This window comes from Asterias amurensis, chromosome 1 (assembly GCF_032118995.1).
Source record: "Asterias amurensis chromosome 1, ASM3211899v1".
Lineage (NCBI taxonomy): Eukaryota > Metazoa > Echinodermata > Asteroidea > Forcipulatida > Asteriidae > Asterias > Asterias amurensis.
The window spans coordinates 4,087,601-4,108,039 of NC_092648.1; the positions used below are offsets into that span (position 1 = coordinate 4,087,601).

The 20,439-nt window shown below is 38.5% G+C and overlaps 2 protein-coding genes across 5 annotated transcripts in view; both read left to right on the forward strand.

The window, feature by feature from the left end:
• LOC139942909 (alpha-actinin-4-like) overlaps nucleotides 1–9,281 on the forward strand; it is an 85,011-nt gene extending 75,730 nt beyond the window's left edge. For all 4 annotated transcript variants that reach the window (XM_071939739.1, XM_071939745.1, XM_071939753.1 and 1 more), the window contains 4 exons: nucleotides 267–368; nucleotides 790–936; nucleotides 1,060–1,302; nucleotides 1,927–9,281. In XM_071939739.1, the coding sequence (XP_071795840.1) occupies nucleotides 267–368; nucleotides 790–936; nucleotides 1,060–1,302; nucleotides 1,927–2,085 (651 nt within the window). In that variant the 3' untranslated portion in view covers nucleotides 2,086–9,281. The remainder of the gene's footprint in view (nucleotides 1–266; nucleotides 369–789; nucleotides 937–1,059; nucleotides 1,303–1,926) is intronic.
• Nucleotides 9,282–9,785: 504 nt separating this feature from the next.
• On the forward strand, nucleotides 9,786–19,204 carry LOC139942945 (sulfite oxidase-like). The gene is made up of 4 exons (XM_071939774.1): nucleotides 9,786–10,111; nucleotides 10,930–10,998; nucleotides 12,770–12,928; nucleotides 14,729–19,204. The coding sequence occupies exons 1-4, from the start codon at nucleotides 9,853–9,855 to the stop codon at nucleotides 15,985–15,987; spliced, it is 1,746 nt and encodes a 581-aa protein (XP_071795875.1). The 5' UTR covers nucleotides 9,786–9,852; the 3' UTR covers nucleotides 15,988–19,204.
• Nucleotides 19,205–20,439: the final 1,235 nt, after the last annotated feature.

Genomic DNA, 20,439 nt, shown 5'->3' on the forward strand with positions numbered 1-20,439 from the left:
CAATTGAAAAAAAACAGTGTGAATCAATTATGGCGTCGTTGAAACTCAATTCCCATTCGCAGGAAGTATAAACCAGACTTATCGCAGAGCAAAACCTGTAAGTTTTCCCCTGAAGAGGAGCAGAGATCACTGGTTTAATAACCAAGAGTCAGGTACATCTAAAGAGATTGTATTTGCACTGTTGTTTTCAACTTTGGTACTTGTAGCTGTTGTGGTTTTTGATTGTCTCTGCATTAAATGAGTTTATTATTAACTTTTTGTTGTAGGTCGTCGATTACAAGAACCACATGGACGAGCTTGAGATGTACAACCAGTCAGTACAAGAAGCTATGATCTTTGAGAATGAGCACACGGAATATACTATGGAGGTAAGGTCATAGGTCAAACTCATCGAGTTAAAACATGTTGGTAGAGTTGGTTTTCTTTCCACCCATTTTTTCGCTTAATAAAAACTAGATATTAGTATTATTCGTTAGACCTTTCTCCTTACTGATTTTTGTGTTTTTTCCCTGGGTTTTTGAAATGCTGGAAATAGGCAGGACACTTATTTGTGGTGTTTGTTGCCTTTTACTGGGTTTCTGAAATCCTGCCAATCTAGGCAGGACACTTATTTATGCTGAGTTTGTTGCCTTTTACTGGGTTTCTGAAATCCTGGCAATCTAGGCAGGACACTTCTTTATGCTGAGTTTTTTCGCCAGGAAGTTTCACTGGCCTTGGGCTTGATAAATAGTCCAGTTTAAATTTTCAACCCTGACTTATTATCGAATGTTTGTTTTTTTAAACTGACAGACAGTTCGTGTTGGATACGAGCAGCTGATGACAACAGTAAGGCGTCTCATCAACGAGATTGAGAACCAGATCCTTACGAGGGACTCCAAGGGAATCACTGAGGAGCAGTTTGAGATGTTCAGACAATCGTTTAATATATTCGACAAGGTAAGACAGACTTCATTTTAAAGACTAGTGTAATGCAGAGATTTAATTGAAGATTGAACTGTATTCTGGTTTAGCGGATACAGTAACAGAGTACTCATTATGTTGCATCTGTTTTAATCACAGGACCACACCGGTAAGCTAGACCGCACCGAGTTCAAATCGTGCCTGATGTCCCTCAGTCTCTCCCCGCCTGACGACAAATCGGGACGAAACCCCGAGTTTGACCGCATCATGGATAGCGTAGATCCCAACCATGACGGACATGTTACGTTTGAAGCCTTCTTGGATTATATGTCCCGCGAGGCCACGGACACCGATACATCGGAACAAGTTAAGGGATCCTTCAAAGTGCTGGCCGGAAACAAGGTAAGGCCCTTTCCACACTGTATCTCTTATCCCCATGGAACAATTCCCTGGGGAGGTCCTGGGATTGTTTATTTACCCCAATGTTATGTCAGAGCACTCTGACAGTCCCTTTCACACTGCACTTTTCAAGAATACCCTGGGGTTTTACCCCTTACCTTGTACTCCAGAGCAGGGGTGGCTACTCCCCAGGATTTGCCCATATGCCGGGGTAGATCGAGGGTAAAGCAAGGTAAGAGCGATCAAAGGGTCAAAAAACCAGCCGTTATTCCACAGGATTTCCCACACAGAATTGTTTTGAAAGTCATGCACTCTACTCTAGAACTTCTACAGCATAACGGCCGGGTTATAGTCAGTTGCACGATGGAAATCTTGACGCAAGACACAGTTTAAAGTCATCGCTGAGGCCTAAAAACTGCGAGTTTTTTTTATAGCGCGTCAAGATGTTCATCGCATGACCGACTATAAACCGGCCTTAACGATTCACATCGGTATTCCGAAAATATTCCGTGCTTGCGGTTTTATGTTTTGAGTAGTTTTTGTCCTTTTTAAAATATCACACAAATCTTCAAACTGGCAAGCCTCATTTAAATGTAATCACCAAAACTCATATCTCTTTTCCAACAGAACTACATCACGAAAGAAGATTTGATGCGCGAGTTGCCCCCAGATCAAGCGGAGTACTGCATTGCCAGAATGGCCCCTTACCAAGGACCCGACGGCAGCCCCGGAGCTTTAGATTATATGTCCTTCTCTACCGCCCTCTATGGTGAGAGCGACTTGTAAGAGCTTTACAAATAGTACAGTGTAGTTGATGACAAAGTTATTATATACAAAGGTGAATTCATGGTACTTTTAGTTGGATGCCAACAGCTGTAGCAAGAGTGTATATTGGTTGGGTTCTTGTTTTTGTTTTTTTCCATTTTTTGTTTTTTTCCTTTCTTCCTCTAGTACCGAACTTCTTGTTTGAGATCTGCTCTTTCACATTTAGATCATTAGGTTTTATTGTTTCTGTTTGTTGTTGTTGGTTTTAACTGATGAGTTGGACGAGAGATCTGGCATTTTGTTTTGTTAGTAGGCCAGTTGGTGTGATAGAAGTTATGCTGTGGGCTTCTCAAATCAATATACAACGAATATTTACACAGATGTATAATACACAAATGTATCATAGATGTTTTTTCTCTCCCTCCCCCTTCCTGACTTATGCTGATATTATATTAGTCAGGGTTGGGTGCTCATAGACTGGTCCCCTGTCTAACCTGCATGGCACTGGTCTTACAAACCCAATGGTTTCATTGGATTGACATACCAGGACCCATACCTACCAGGGCCCATAATCATAGAGCCGTTTAAGCCAAAAAAGTAGCTAAGCGCAACAAAATTATGCTTGCCAGCGTAAGTAAACAGCCAAAGTACCTTGTCGCATGCACAGTCTTTGACTTGTTTTGCTTAGCACAAACTTTGGTAAGCAAAACTGTCTTCGGAAACTGCTCCATGAAGTTGGGCCCGGACTGATAGTGACACTACACACTTGGGTGGGTGTGGGTAGGCATACACATCCCAATTGGGGACCTATTACAATGTACAGAAGAGTCCCCAGTTGGGTGAGGGTCCCCAGTTGGTCATTGTGTACAAAACCAATGGGAGGTGTTGTCAAAAAGTAATGTACAACCAAAAGAGGACAATAGGGTCCCCAGTTGGGTGAAGGTCCCCAGTTGGAGATTGTGTACAGAAAACAATGGGAGTTGTTGCCAAACAGACTACAAACAAAAGAGGGACATTAGGAGGTCCCTGATTACAGAGTTTGGGTTTGTGTGTGTTACGCATCACAAATTTTATGGCATGCAAGGTCAAAGGTCGACTGGTAACTACCAGATTCTCAAGGCCAGTCTCTGGCTATTTTCACAGGCCTCGGAGTGTGGTGTTTGGGCTGGGGTACTCGCTACTTCCAATGCTCTATGAGTATTCTAACAGGTGCTTGACGAATGAAGCCTTCTTTTCTCTAAGGCTGAATTCTTGCTCAGGTTTTTCAACCAGTGGCAGCATTACAAAGTCACTGAAGTGTTTTGGTAGATAGCAGTGAGATTGTTCACTTTTTATTGTGTCATTTACCCTCATAATGAAGTCATAATATTCAGAATGAAAGTCTTGCCTTTTTTGTTCAAGACATGCTTTCAAGCCAGACGCAGTTTATTGTTTTATAAGATATTTGTCAGTTGATGTTTATATTTTGTTTCATTTTCGTCACCAAACTACAGATGTTTTGTTTTTTTGTTTTTTTTAAGTAAGTAGCAAAGACCCAAACCTCATTGACGTCAAGCTTCCAGGGGGAAATTTATGAACATCCATCCTTCCTCCAATGGTTAATTCGTAGCACCCTTTTAAAATGAACTTTCTTTCCAATAAATTAATTGTAAAATAGATTTAAGATGTGCAGCATTGAAGTGACAGTGTAGCTGTTTTATATTTTCATTGAATGAATAAATGTTGTTGGAGCAATGTTGCGATTTTACAGTAACAAATAACAAAAACAATTTATATGAACTTAATAAATATTTAATGGAGTCTTGTTCAGCATCTATCACAATGGTTACAAAAAGCACTTCATGTTGTCTCCCGGTTCAAGACCATTTTACTCCAATCAAAAACACAAATTTTTTCTCAAGGATTTAAATACTCATTCTGGTGTCATACAGAATGAAGTTGGACTACTCAGCTTAGCCTCACAGACCACTCAACTGTGTCCGCTCTAACACACTTGTTTAGCGATTGAAAAGAGTGTCAAATTTTAAACTGAGCTGGCTGCAAAGAGTTGGCTCCTCATACCTGAGGCCTCCCGTTGCCTATTTCAGGCTTTTGGATGGTCACTCAGATTTGGCCAATCAGACCTAAGGCCTTTTCTGGCTACTCAAATTTGGCTGCTCGCACTTGAAGCATCTCGCAGGTTACTCACATACTTCAACCTTTTTTTATGGCTACTCAGTTGAGGCTACTCACACCTTAAGGCCTTTTGCTGGCTTATCAAACCTGAGGCTTATTGCCTGCTCAGTTATGGCTATTCACATCTGAGGCCTTTGCAGGCTTTTCACTTTTGCCTACTTTCCACATTAGACTTGTGGACAAGTTGTTAATGGTCCCACGTGGTGAGATAGTTGAGTTGTCACTGCTCTCGCGCGAACTTCTGGTTGCCGACTTCTACTCCCCATAGTCGGGCAGCGCACAGTAGTCGCGCAACCAGCAGTTCGCGCGGAGAGCACCTCTTTCACATGAGTCATTTTACTTGCTACTTGTTTTTCTGCCTACTCAGCCATAGTCAAGTAGCGAATGCATATCGGCATATAATGTATGATTTAGGCAGAATAATCACATTTGATCCTGACTCTACCCAACCCACCTCATGGACTGCTTGTATTTGATGGATTTGCTCTGTACTCGAGCCATCCACTCTTGGCATGAGACCAGGCTGACGAGTCTTATCACAGTCCACACATTTTTGGGCGTTGAGTTTTAGAACAGAGTGTCAAACATTGATGGATTTTGGACAGTTAAGGGCCAGTCACACTGAAGCAATAAACGAAAACGATAACAATCACGTTAATAATGCCAACCCTCGATTGGTTGAACAAGCGTGCGCGTAGTCTGCGCGAAGCAATTCAACCAATAGAACTACTTTTGCATGTTTTGCTAAACTGTGATGATATCTGAAGTGTTGTCAGTGCGGTGATGTGACGTTAAACAGTTCTCTGATATCCAGTATACATCAACATGGAATCAGACCTGTGTACAACATACTCTCGTTATAGTTTGCTTTGAACCCGGTTAGTTGGTTTTACCACTTAGTTAGATAACTATCAACTTATAGTTCATTGCTTAGTTTAGATAATTAGTTACTTCAGGGATAATAGTAATGGGATTGGTTACAAGTTTGTTATATATTTCCGTTTGCATAAAAAGCAAGATTAACTATAAACAAATTCTTTAAAATTACTCATTTTTATTTACTGTTTATGACTGATGGTGATTGTTAACATTTTTGTTTGTAGATTTAAGATGTATTAACTAAATCTTAAAGAAGAAAAAAAACTATACCAAATAAGAGTTTAAAAATTTACTTATGATTATGGAAAAAAGATTTAAGCAGTGCCTTAACTCATCATTTGTACGGTAGTGGTGAGCCCCGTAATTGAGAGTTTATTCGTTAGCCACATTTTAAACTATCTAAATGTATGCTCGCAGAATTCAACAGTAATACAAATAATAAATGGCAAAGTAGTCTGCTGAAGGGAAGAGTTAGACATTGCTGTGACAGTTAACCGGTTGTCTCTTTTAGGCGTCGTTGTACAAAATGTTTTTAAGTTTGCTACCAGAAGCTGTAATCTTTGCTTGAGTCTTTGTTTTTTTGCTCGTGTAGAACTCAAAGATAATGTGACAAAACCCAGCTGTAAAATTGCATGATGTCTTGTCCAGTAGTAAAGACAACCGCCCACAATTAATTATAACTTTGCATTGGTTGTTTCAAATGGTGCTTTATAACCAGCAAATCCAGATATAGCTTGATTTCCCGTATTATTGCGTTTATTTTTATATTAGCCTCAATAGACTGTATTGAATATGACGTCACCGTTCAAATATCTGCCCTACAACATGGCGTCTGTAATTGGGTGCGTGTGTGTGTCTGCGTGCATGTGCCGAAGAAATAAAACCGGGAATGCTGCGTGCTTCTTTGATGTACGCGTTTGGACGCGCATACGGTTTGCCCTACAAGATGGCGACTTTCAAAGCAAAACAAGTGTTATTCAATACGGTCTAAAGAAGATATAGACCCATTGCATTGGCCGTCATTGCTGAGGTCAAAAAGTACATAATTGTGTACATTATGTCCATCTTTCAGCCAATGATATGTCTAACTTTGACCTCAGTGAGGGCGCCATTTTGTGACGCCATATGCAAGGGCTCTATGAAACAATGAATAAATCTAAATTTATGATAGCCAAGTCAAATGGAAATGTAAATTACTGAAAGCATCAGATCCCAAATTCATGGCTCTGTACTGTCAAACCATTCTTTGCTTACAGGGTAAGCACCAAATTTCTGCGCTTGTCTAAGCAAAGAATGCCTAGTCGTGTAGACTACGCACAAGCAATGATTCCTGCTAACCTGTGAAATATGCTAAGCGGGAAATTCTCTCCGTAAATGCCAACACTCTGCTTATGGTTAGTAGAGCCATGAAATTGGGCCCGGGTTAAGTTTGATGTAGAAGAGTTTAAATGTAAAATTTCTACCCTTTCCTTGGATGTTAAAATAATCTCGTTTAAGCTAATCCAATGGATTTTACACTTGATTCTCAAATGTTGATTCCTTCTTTAATGTATTATCATTTCATGAATTCTTTTTGTTTAGAGTTTACTATTATTGCCTTCATAATTCATATGAACATTTATTTTCACAATTAAGAAATGTAATTTCACAACCAATTTTTTAACAGTTAGTTCATAATGAACCTTAATTCAAATAATGCAAGAAAATATATATTCTGTTGATAGTTTTTTTTTTATGGGTACACTTTGTTTAGAGTAAACAGTAATTAGAATTAAGTGGCTTTATTCTGTGGATACAAACTGTTTGGTTGTTGTCAGACTAATTCTTCCTGCACTAATAAATTTGTATTGAAATGAGCTCAATGAAGTAATTTGTTAAATAAAACTCCGACATCTTAAAACAAATTCCTTGAGGCTGGAGCCCTCTTGAAAAAGTCTTTGATTATTTTATAATTAGAAACTGTACATCCTCATCAGGGCAATGTACAGCACATCTACAATAAACAAATACTGGATCTTATCATTAACAGAAACCTCCATTAAAGAAATTGAGTTAAAATTCTGGCCGCTGAAATTCTGAAACTATGCATCTTCTTTTTTTAGAGAGTGAGTCTGTTTAAATTGTCATAACTTGGGTCATTTAAGGTATTGGATGAGCGGTTGATCAGCAGCACCACTGGCTTGTAATTCAATGAAAAGCATTTGGGTTCACTGTTAAGGAAATACATGGGGGTAACAGGTGTGAGTTGGTAAAGAAAAAAGGATGTATTGTTTTGGTCATTTTCTTAATGAAGTTTTCCTGTAATGGTTATTTTATTTGTGGCCTGTATTTTGTGTGCCTCTGACAGAAGGCAGTTAAGATGTTGCTTCAATCTTTCAATATTCTTCTCTCCTATGTCACTCCAGCCCAAATTGTTTAGGCTTGGATAAGATAGGAATGTCTGACCCAGTGATAAGTCTTTTTGAAAGAGAGAGGCCAACCGACGCGGCCTCAGTCTTTCGGAATCTGTACTTAAAAGGAATTTGCAGTATTTTTCGTTGGCATTAGGGTGTTTGTTAACCAAATTTATGAGATTCAAAACAAGTAAATAAAGTGTTTCCCTTTTTTCTTTTATTTCATCATTTTTTACTTGTGTGTGTTGTAAAACGCTACACTTCTCTCTGATCTTTAAAGAAAATCCATGTCAATGGTTTTGGTATTTTTTGTTTTCAAGAAATATGAAAGCCCTGAATAATTTATCAAGCTCAGGAAAGTGAATGTTAACTAAACTTGTGGGCATTTTCCAAACTTGGTCCATGTCCAAATTGACGGCTTCAGCTATGGCTACTGCTAGACTCCGACATCATCATGCATTGATAGTATAGGATGTCCTTAGCAACACCCTTGGCAACAGTCGTAGCCATAACTGTAGCGGCCATTTTGGTTATGACTTTGGCTCAAGCTTCAGCTGGTTGGGCTCCATCTTTAATTTTGGAGCAGTTTGTTCATGTTGCACAAAGTGGTTCAACATCAATCAGACACTGGAACCAGCCTAAATTGAGGTTGGGCAAAAGCCCCCATGTATCTCAATCATTTTGTGACTATTTCGTTATAGAATTAGCCGTTTTAAACTTTTTGTTTAATAATCAGGATTAACAGCACCGGCATGTAGTTTTAGAATGCAACCCTTTGTTTTCAGAACCACCTAATCTACCTTTATGTAAATTGAAAGATTTAAATATAGTTATTGTTTGGGTAAAAAATGTAGTTTAGTTTTAACAATCTTCTGCTGCATTATGACAAACTCTTGAGTATTTTTGAAGTGGTTTGAATATGCAGGAGCATGTTGGGGAATGGAGTGTTCTCTGGTGTACCTTGCATTGTATTGAGTACTGGGGGAAAACTAATAATAAAAACAATAATTTACTTATAATTATACAGATGCTAAGTATTAGAATGGGAATTGGGGACAGCTTGTAATAAATAACTATTAATTTTGGTTATGAGTTCAGTATGTTAATATGGTTTTGATGTTTTGTGTTTGTCTCGTTTAAGACTTGTATAATAAGTTGACACACAAAAGTTATAACTTTTTGATTTCTGTAAATAGTAGGGTGGTTTCTTTACACTGCTTTGAGTGCACTCTGTTGAAATGAAAACCCTGCTTAATGCAACAGAGGATACGAGCGTTGTAAAGTGAACAGGTTCTAATTTTATAGAGCTGCTTAGTAAGCACAAAGAAGTCACTAAGCATAACCACTATTGCTTAGCAAATAAGGTTACCAGCTTAAATTCTATGGCACATGTACCATCTGCCACTGGCAGCCTGTTGTTCTTTGCTTAGCAGAAATGTGCTAAGCATTATTTTCTGCTTGAGCATTGATTCTGTGAACAAAATAATCAGGAGTAAACTCTAGTCAATAAGAATTCAAAATATGTTCTTAAATGCTCACTTGATTTTGTACTTTTGTGCAACAACCGATAATTATAGATAAATTAGAACAAAATATCGATCAAGTATAGTCGGGGGTTTGTAGACATAACTTTTCTTTTTAGTATTTTTTTTCTTTCTACATTTCAAACCATGAATTGCCAAGATCTCATTAATGTTTTTCTCCCAATGTGTATTTTCTGTACTATGCAAATTGACTCATTAAACCCGCCTGCAATCTTCCCATGATCTATATTTGTCCATTAATTGATTTGTGTTGTTTATTATTTGCGTATAGCTTTACTAAAAATAGTTCATTTTGAGAAAAGTTACAGAGAAGTTGCCTAGATAGAATATGTTATATTCTTATCCATAGTATGCCTTGGAAACTTTTAAATGGAAAAAAAAACGATCTGAATTTACCAAGAGGTGGTCTTAGAATAACAAGAAACCACAAAATTTTGAGGGCTGTTTTTCCATTGTTAACAATTTAGTTTCAGTCACGCCCCCCCCCCCCCCTCCAAAAAATATATAACACATTTGGTATTCATCACAGTGTGATGGAACTCCACAAGATAAACAAAAACAGATTTGAAAAGTGATTTTTTTTCTTTAAAACCAGTCAGACACCGGATAAATAATACATGTACATGTTGTAGGCCTGGAGGCAAGTCTAATGAAGGATATTTCAAGAAAATCTAATGTCGGGGTTAGTCCACAAGAGGGCGCTACTTCTGCCAATGTGTTATCAGCAGACTAGACAAGCTGGGGAGGTGACAAAAATATTCCACTTGTTTTTTTTTGTCTGGATTTCTTCCCATAAAATGTCTCAACTACTGTTACTTGGTAGCAGAGTTGCCGTTGGGTGTTGCCGTTTAACCCGACGCAATCTCTTGCCAACTAGGGACTCGAAAAGATTTGAACTGGTGGTGGCCACGTCAACGAAATGCAACGCAAACTTTGAGGGTAAACAACGTGGGTTTCACGGCCATGGTGGTGCTGCGGGAGAAGACAGCTCGGACCCCGGTAAATGGGGAACATCATCGGGGTTACTGATGGTTGGAGCTGCGGCTGTTATTGGAGGTACGTTTACCATTGCAACGATAAACTCAAGCAGTTAATTTGATGATAAACCAGAAAGAAAAACCGTTACTTAAAAAAATACTGGTGGTTAACATTTGCCTATCTTTCTAACAAAATAATCTTGTCCTCCTTTCCTTTCTCCTGTCTTAAAAAAACACAAAAAAGTTTAATATTATTTAATCAGTTAAATAGACATTTAATTAAAATATCATCAACATTTTTGCACTGTATGAGTTCTCTCGATGGTTGGGTCTCCCGTTCCGGGAGACGATAGCGGACGAAACCGAAATAGTTCTAGGAGTAGTTGGTACGCAGGGGTAAGATTCTTGCAATTATGTTTGTGCTAGATATTACCCCCCCCCCCCCCCCCCCAAAAAAAAAATGAGGTAGTTCCGTTGTTGACTCATACAACAGCACTTCAGGCGTTCCGTCTCTAGGACTCCAGTTCGAATCAAGCCGTGGCACTATTTGGGTTTGGTCACCAATCCCTATGCTATGTGACTACTTGGATTTCTCCGGATTAATTCTCTGTGGTTAAATCCTCCCACATCTAAAAACTTCCTTACTTGTCTTCTCTCCATTGGTTTCTTGGCTAGTAGTATCAGTGATTAACTTTTCTTTTGTCCTTGGCTTCATACCCAGAATAAATAAGATGAAATAAGAATGAAAAAATGTACATTGTTGTAATGTTGTGGAAATGTTGTTAATATTTTGAATGGTCTGGCTCCCAAAAAGATCCTATTTGAGATGATAAGCTCCATTAATGATAACACCATTTAAACAAGGTATCAAATATTGTCTATAATTGTTCACTTTAGGAATTGGATTGAGTGCCCTTGTGAACAGTTCCAAGTGTGCCGAGAAAAAACAGGCTGCACAGTCAGCAGGTAAGAGTACACTCTGTATTATAAAATAAAAATGCTACTATTTTTTGTTTGAGCACCTGTGTACATTATTGGCAGATATATACGTGCCATCTTAAAGACCTCAATGTTGTAATTAAGACATTTGTTCCAATTTTGGCAAAAACAAACACATGTATCAAATGTATTTTTTAAAAGCATTACATACAGACTACAACATCAATTGAAACATTATTTTTGCATGGTTAAGATACTCTGTTAAAGGAACACGTTGCCTTGGATCGGTCGAGTTGGTCTTTGAAAAGCGTTTGTAACCGTTTATTATAAAATGCATATGGGTAGAAAGATGTTGCAAAAGTAGAATACAATGATCCACACAAACATGCCTCGAAATTGCGCGGTTTTCCTTTTACCTCGTCGACTAACACGTCGGCCATTTATGGGGGTCAAAATTTTGACTCCCATAAATGGCCGACCATGTTAGTTCGCACAGTAGAAGGAAAACCACGCAATTTCGAGGCAAACTTGTGTGGATCATTGTATTCTACTTTTAAAACATCTTTCCAACCATATGCATTTTATAAAAAACGGTTACAAACGCTTTTGTTTTGACCAACTCGTCCGATCCAAGGCAACGTGTTCCTTTAACGTTACTACCAATGTGCAGACTTCCTTTTGTCGTCTGTCCCACCTTGGTTGGGAGGCACTCCACTTTACTCACAGTAAAATACTTGGCCGAGGGGAATTATATTAATATTGTTCACAGTTCACTCTTGTGCTGTACACTCCAAACTTGCCCATTCAGCGAATCCTGCTTCCACGATGGTGGGCGTACGTTCCCCCTCGCCGTACAAATCTGACTATATCGTCGTCTCACTTCCACTCCGTCCAGGGGTGGTTTGTTGATGTGACACCACTGAATTTTATACTTTGGTGCGCCTGCTTCACACTCCCATAAAGGCCATGGTTGCTGATCGGGCCGTCCAACCTGTCTCCCTTGCTGCCAAAGTCAAAAATTAGGTGAATGAATCTAACCCTCCGCACTCACCTGGCATAATATTAATCTGGCTGCAAAAATAGAATCTGGCCTGCAGAAAATGTTCACTTCAATTTATTGGTTTTAAGGAACAGTACCTATTATATCTGTACAAATAATTAAGCAGCAGAGCAGCAGAACAAATGGCATGCACTCTTCACCACTGGAGACTCAACTGAATCCTTCCCACTATCCTTTCTCATATACTTCACACACACTTCTATGTACACTCTATTAGCCGACACCCTGATCCTTTCTTATGATAAACTTACCCCAAATAAGCTGTAAGGTTAAACTTGAGGTTCACTGCTCCTCATGTTGGGGTATCCCCTCTGGGTCAAAAGTGCGCATAATGAATAATTAATATTGACTCAAACAACCATGGCCAATTTGGTCCTGGCACCAAGCCCTTCATGAATATTTACACAAGGTTAAAAAAGATTTTGAATAAATTTATGCAGTATCTTGCAGGCAAGGAATGAATATTCATATTAACATCCAAGCACTTGCATTTTTCTGTGACAGAATTATAAACTAACAAAAGAGGCATACAAAATGGCCATATAATAAACAAGAACTTAAAGGGGAAGTGATCATGGCAGGGCAAATAAATAAAAAAAAAACAGAGCTTGGAGAGTGATGCCTTACAGGACAGACAAACAGACAAACAAGTGGACAAACAAAAATTTTAAAAGCACAATTTTTTTTATATATAAAACATTCATTGATTCAGTGAGTTATTTATTGTTTCATAAATAGGGAAAGTCATCAAGGGGCTACCAGAGTACAACCATGATGATGTTGAAAAACACAATTCCCCAGAAACTGGAATCTGGATGACGTATAAAAATGGCGTCTATGATGTGACTTCATTTGTAGCTCATCATCCAGGAGGGGACAAAATCATGTTGGCTGGAGGTAAGATAAAAACAACCAGTTTGAAGAAAGTACCTTTTAAATGCCACTTGTAGTTATTGGTAGTACCTCGATCTTCCAGGAAGTTTGGAGACCGTGCATTTTCCATCGCTGGTCCCCGCAACTGGGACTCACTCCCCAACTTAAAGGAACACGTTGCCTTGGATCGGTCGAGTTGGTCTTTGAAAATCGTTCTGTAACCATTTGTTGTAAAATGTATATGGCTGGAAAGATATTGTAAAAGTAGAATACAATGATCTACACAAATATTCCTCGAAATTGCGTGGTTTTCTTTTTACCCTGTCGACTAACACGGTCGGCCATTTATGGGAGTCAAAATTTTGACTCCCATAAATGGCCGACCGTGATAGTTCGCGACGTAAAAGGAAAACCAAGCAGTTTCGAGTGATACTTGTATGGATCATTATATTCTACTTTTAAAACATCTTTCTAACCATATGCATTTCATAACAAACGGTTTCAAACGCTTTTAATAGACCAACTCGACCGATCCAAGGCAACGTGTTCCTTTAAGTCCAAAACGCTTCTTCTGTAGAACAGTTTAAAGGACTCTTAGAAACACATCGGTTTAATAGTTCCATCTAATGTGTTTTTGATTTTGTTGCTTTATGTATTGTTTTTATTCTCATTTTGGTTTTTGGTTGCATTCTCCCTACACTTTGTATCCTTTGGAAAAAGGGCTCTATATGAATTTTTTTTAAAGCAGTGTTATTACTTCTCAGATGCAAAGTTAGGGGCATAAACATTGATTGTTTTACATTTAACCACATTAATTTGAATTGAAATGTTTTTTAAAATGCTTTATCCTATCGAAAGCTGCTGCTGTACCTTCCCTTTAAAGGCACTGGACACCTTTGGTAATTTTCAAAGACGAGTATTCTCACTTGGTGTATCCCAATATATAATGCATAAAATAACAAACCTGTGAAAATTTGAACTCAATCGGTCGACGAAGTTGCCAGAGAATAATGGAAGAAAAAGTACCCTTGTCGCACAAGTTGTGTGCTTTCAGATGCATGAATTCGAGACCTCGGCTGATTCTGAAATCAATTTAAATATTTTAAATGCAAAAAAATTGTTAATGGCCTGGCGTTTAGACCCTAGCCGAGTCTTTATTGATATGTCAATATTTTAGTGAGAATAACTTCTTTCTCAAAGACTACATTACTTCAGAGGGAGCCGTTTCTCACAATGTTTGATACTATCAACAGCTCTCCATCGCTCGTTACCAAGTAAGTTTTTATGCTAACAACTATTTTGAGTAATTACCAAGAATGTTCAGTGCCTTTAAGGAGCCCTTTGAATTGGGCCCAAGTATGCCAAGTATGACATCTACTTTAGAATGGGGGATCATTCATTTGATTCCTGTCGGAGTAGTTTGTCGATTTGTTTTCCCCCACCAGCTGACCAGCTGACCAGCTGACCAGACCCAAAAATAGTCTACAGTGCATTTATAACACATTAGGGTTCATTCATACATACAACATTTATTTCCATATCACAGAAAGACGAAAATACAGAAGTGTATGCAGGAAATAGACAATTGTATTAAGTAAATTAACAAAAGAGGCATACAAAAAGGCCATTTAATAAACAAAGGTTGATGTCATATAGAGGTTAGATTGATCTAAACCTCTGCAAATCAATCTTAACTGCTGAGCATAGTGTGATGAATACATATTTACTTTACTGACAACTCATCTTAAGATTGAATCTGAATGCTTTTGGAGATCGACCCCAGGTTTATTTTCATCACTGTGTTTTTTTATTATCGATTTGTAGGTGGCTCTCTTGAACCGTTCTGGGCTCTGTATGCGGTGCATCAGAGCGATGAAACGCTTGCTCTACTGGAAACCTTACGCATCGGAAACTACAAAGATGATGAGAGGATACAGAAGAAGGACGTAAATGATCCATTTGCCAGCGAGCCGCACCGACACCCAGCACTCACTGTCAACTCCAAGAAGCCTTTCAACGCGGAACCCCCACCAGAGCTTCTCATTGATAGCTTCATCACACCCAATGAGCTCTTCTTTGTCCGTAATCACCTCCCAGTCCCCGTGTTCGACAAGAAGAACTTCAAGCTCAACGTCGAGGTCCCAGGAAAGAAGACCATCAAGCTGTCTGTGGATGAATTGAAGAAGTACAAGGAGCATACCATCACCGGAACCATGCAGTGTGCTGGAAATCGCCGCAGTCAAATGTCCAACTACAAAACCGTCAAAGGTCTGTCTTGGAAGTTTGGAGCAATCAGCACTGCTGAGTGGACTGGGGTGATGCTGAGAGATGTTCTACTCAAGGCGGGTCTAACAGAGGAAGACGAGGCTAAGTTTGCTTATGTTCAGTTTGAAGGGTTGGATAAAGACCCCAATGGTGGCAGCTACGGCTCTTCGATCCCGTTGTCGGTGGCCATGAATCCATACCGGGACGTCCTCCTGGCCTACAAAATGAACGGTCAGGACATCCCTGCAGATCACGGTCATCCACTAAGAGTCATCATTCCAGGTAACATAGGAGCACGAAGCGTCAAATGGCTCTCGAAGGTCATCGTCAGCGACAAAGAGAGTCCCAGTCACTGGCAGCAGAAAGACTACAAGAGCTTCAATCCGTCCGTAGAATTTGGACAGCTCAACTATGATACAGCACCGCCCGTTCAAGAGTACCCCGTCCAGTCAGCAATCTGTTATCCGAAAGAAGGCAGCAGTGTTGACGTGGACGAGGAGAAAGTAACCGTCAAGGGGTATGCGTGGAGCGGAGGTGGACGCGGGATTCTGCGCGTGGATGTCTCCGTGGATGGTGGCCAGAAATGGCATGTTGCGGAGCTGAAAGATGCCGGTCAGAAGATCCAACGCGTCTGGGCCTGGACGCAGTGGGAGGCAGAGATACCCATTCCAAAGGATCACAAAGGCAAGTTGGATATCTACTGCAAGGCTATTGATTCGTCTCATAACGTACAGCCAGATACAATGAAGGGAATCTGGAATGTCCGGGGACTGATGAATACGGCTTGGCATCGTGTCAATGTTAAGGTTGTCGAATAAACAGGTATAGGTGGTTGATTTGATTTGATTTGAATTGAAATTATTTGGATAAAAATCCTGTCAAAAACACATACACAACAAGGGGAGGAAAGATGATGAAGTAAGATAAACCGATTTAAAACATGAGATAAATATATGGCTCAAAAATAAGGATACCCCAATAAAACCAATATCTTAGGTTTATTTCCATTGGGTTCCTTAAAATGCAATGACCCATATGTATGGTAAAGAAATATTCAGTTCTTTCAGAGAATCAATATTCTCAATCAGGCCTGATGCCTCACGGAGGCAACGAAAGGTGATCGTCTTCATGTCTGCTGGTCATTGCCTTGGTGCCCTTGTAGAAATGTACAATTTCCTCATAGGGTGCCCTTCACCAAGGAGAAAATATGCCTTGGTGCCCTTGCCCTTTCAAAAACGAAGCAAACAGGCCTGCTCAATTTTTTACTATTTTAAATGTTGTAGTGATAAGATTTAAAATCACTGCATTGAAAATTTGTAAACTCTAAACACATTGTCTTAACAAACGAAACCACAAAATAGTATGGTTTTAACTCTAAATGGTGAAAGGGAACCTATTATCAATTCTTGTTTGTGTTTTATTGTAAAACTGCTTTTGTAAAAACAGTACTTGTTGTTTTCAAATAATAGCTTGCCCTTTAGATTTAAAACCAATGACTTACGTCTTACGAGTTTTAAAACACTAGACTCATTGTCTAATTGTACACAATGTATGCTGGTTTAGGGACCACTTATACGCTATTTTCCAAAGCCGTCCTTAATAATCGTCCATAAATACATCCCCGCGTGATGGGGTTTGGCTAATCAGAGACTGGAAACTGTCCAAGGTATTTATTAATACTTTTCATTTTACCAAAGTAAAGCTATTGCTTCAAGCAGCTGGTGTTAGTAAATTTTGAATTTAAATTATGTAAACAACTTTTCACTTTAATTGTGGATTACAAATCTTCCTTTGTAGCTTTTTAATTTAAGTTAGTTATTCTTTTACCCAAAGTATATTGTGATTTAATTTTATTGAAGGTGGTTTTTATAAGTTAAAATGAGTTTAATCAACCTTTCAACTGTCTGGCCATTCAAAAGTATCCACTGTGGTTTTGAATGGTGCTAGCCTGTTACACATCTAGGGTTCTAGCAAGGACAAAATTAATAAGAGGCTACATTTCATGCGTGAAGCGCAAAGCCCTTTCGATGTGGGGGTATGGGACCTGCTTAAGGGCCCTGGGAACACTGCAGGTTGTTGATGCCCTCTGGTGCAATCTGGGCCATTTCAGTTTGTTTTTAACCCTTTAAACTAATCTCAAATGTTTTAAAAGTAATGCATAAAATGAAGTCTGAACTCAACAAAATATTGTTGCACCTGTGTTGTCAGGTGAAACGTTGTTTTCTTCCAAATTAATTAATATGTACTTCTGAAGAAAAAAAAACAATAGTCCAGGATAGTCCAGGGGTGGATTTCACAAAGGTAGTCCTCACTTAGGACTAGTCCTAGGCAATGCTAAGAGATAGGACCAGTCCTAAGTTAGGAAGTTAGGACCAGTAACTCATCCTAACTTAGGACTGGTCCTATCTCTTAGCATTGCCTAGAACTAGTCCTAAGTTAGGACTACCTTTGTGAAATCCACCCCTGATCTAGATTTTCGCTTTGTCTTGTTTTGTATTTGTTGCACAGCACATTTGTGTAATTTTAAGTTAAACAGAATATTTTTTATTTGAAGAATTAATTGTTTAACAATCTATTGTACTTGGTGAACGCATATACACAGTACACAGTCAACCTTTTGTTGCACAGCACATTTATGTAATTTTAAGATAAACAGAATATTTTTTATTTGAAGAATTAATTGTTTAACAATCTATTGTACTTGGTGAACGCATACACAGTACACAGTCAACCCTCCTACTGTCTGATCATAGTTCATTCTGGGCGTGAACAAATAGTAGATAAACTATGGGTACGACGATATTGTTAGTTATCACACAAGCCTGAGTACACATAGCACTTCTTTAAACAAATATATCAGATTTGCTGCAACTGTTTTGTTTTTGTTAAAGCCAAAGCAAACCTTTGTGTTTTGGAACCATTCAGTTTGTTTTATCCATTATAAAATAATGTAGATGTATACATTAAAACTAAAATTTGAAAATTTAAATTCAAAAGTTTGTTTTTTATAGATTAGCTGAAAATCTGGAGCGGATGTCCGATAGGAATGCAAAATCTGAGAAGCGTATACGCGGTAACACTTCACAGAATTGATTTTGGGGCATAAAACTGTTTTTATTTTGGTGTACCGGTATACAAATATCCACATAACTTTGAAGTGTACTCATACTTTTGTTGTGATTAGCAACTTGTGTTTTTTAAGCAGCTCTATACAAATTGAGCCCTGTGGAGACAACTGAGACCCCAACAAAATGGGTCTCAAGCTTGTTCTCTATTGAGGAAATAAGTGCCTCACAAATTAGAGGTTGACCTTAAAGGCAGTGGACACTATTGGTTATTACTCAAAAATAATTATTAGCATTAAACCTTTCTTGGTGACGAGTAATGGGGAGAGGGTTGATGGTATAAAACATTGTGAGAAACAGCTCCCTCTGAAATACCATAGTTTTCGAGAAAGATGTAATTTTCCACGAATTTGATTTCGAGACCTCAAGTTTAGAATTTGAGGTCTCAAAATCAAGCATCTAAAAGCACACAACTTTGTGTGACAAGGGTGTTTTTTCTTTCATTGTTATCTGGCAACTCCGATAACCGATTGAGCTCAAACTTTCACAGGTTTGTTATTTCATGCATATATGATGAGATACAGCTAGTGAGAAGACTGGTCTTTGACAAGTACCAACAGTGTCCACTGCCTTTAAAAGCCCTATCAGCATTTAGTTGATCTGTTTCACACTGGAGAAAGAACATTGATGCAGATATGGGTGTGGGTGGAAATTAATACGTTTTTATACTGATATATGCTCAACTCTGTGTCAAGGGTCAGCTTCTCACACTGATAATGGAAACGTAGATTAGCAAAAGAATGTTTGATAACCTTGTTGGCAGTATTTGAACCTCTGGTGGATTGTTCTCTGTATGTGCTAATGATCATCTTCCTTTGGTGCATGTTAACATATATTTCTATATAATATAACTATTGGATTGAATGTATAAGAATTACATTTAAAATTTCAGGAATAAATATTCTATTTAAGCTATGTACATAACTTGTTGATGTTTACAATTATGTACTGTCTTCTGTGTATTACCAGTTAACCCCCCCCCACACACACACACTTTTTGCCCCCCCCCCCCGATAAATTTTAAGAGATCTAAGAAGTTCTCAAATGACTGGTTAGTAGATGTGAAGTAGCCCCTTAATTTAAGCTGCCCTTACCAACCTTGGCAGTTGTCAATTCAGACATCCCCTAGCAAAACCTCGTTTACACAGCCAGCACGGAAATTAATTTGAAAACTTAGACTTGTGAACAAGTCGTAAAATGTTTGTCTAGGTTGTTCCGTATAACAGCATGTGATATACTCTTCCCAGACTCTTACTCGTGACTTGTTAAACCATTTGGGAGCAAGCAGATTCATAAGCGCAGCACAGTTATGCGAAAGCTGTTACCGCTACAACAAAAACATAAAACAATATTATTTTATACCAGCCGACATTGAACCTCAAGTTGTGCAAGTAATGCGTAATATGTATACATACAAATTATAAGTAAACAAAATCAGTGTATCCCGCAACAAAAATATTTACTGCAACCCCTTTCTGCCAGAACTTTTTTATACTTATCCAATTAAATTCCAATTAATTCTGATTAGTTGGCAGCCGGAATGCCGTTATGTTTACATTGTCACGACTAGTGATGCACTCTGTTTTGCGTCAAGAAAAATACTAGGCCTTAAAGAAGCATTTTCTGCTATAAAGCAGCTTCATAAAATTGGTCCAAATTTAAAGAACCGGTTCCTCGTGCTCCACTGATTATTCAGACATCAAAAACACCTTAATATAATTAATTGATGGGTTATTTTGGGAAGAAAAGGTAATTACATTGTAAAGTTTTGAGATCTTCAAAAAACGGATCAACAACATTCATTCAAAAAGGAGTAGGCCCTATAGTTTGAAAAAAAAATCCAGAGAAAAGAAACCTAGTATGAATCCAGAAGAATTGCCATTTTTACGAAAGACCTTTTGCAATTACAGCATCCTTAAAATATGTAAGTCAATTGATAACTTTTTAAATCTCCTTACCCTTTTCCAAAACAATGCTCTCTGTTTCTCAGTCGCGCGGAAGATATATTAACCATTGGATGGGTGTATAAATAACCTTATAAATTCTCAATAACTTTCAGACGCACTTCTTTGATCTGTCCTTTTGAGTTTTCTATTCAATTATACACTTTATTCGGGAAAAGAAAATTATACCGATTGGTAAACA

Excerpts from the sequence above, each read along its gene's own strand:
- LOC139942945 (XM_071939774.1), top strand. The coding sequence starts at position 9,853 with ATGTCTCAACTACTGTTACTTGGTAGCAGAGTTGCCGTTGGGTGTTGC. Across the intron at positions 10,112-10,929 it reads AGCTGCGGCTGTTATTGGAG|GAATTGGATTGAGTGCCCTT; the intron begins GTACGTTTACCA and ends TGTTCACTTTAG. Across the intron at positions 12,929-14,728 it reads CAAAATCATGTTGGCTGGAG|GTGGCTCTCTTGAACCGTTC; the intron begins GTAAGATAAAAA and ends ATCGATTTGTAG.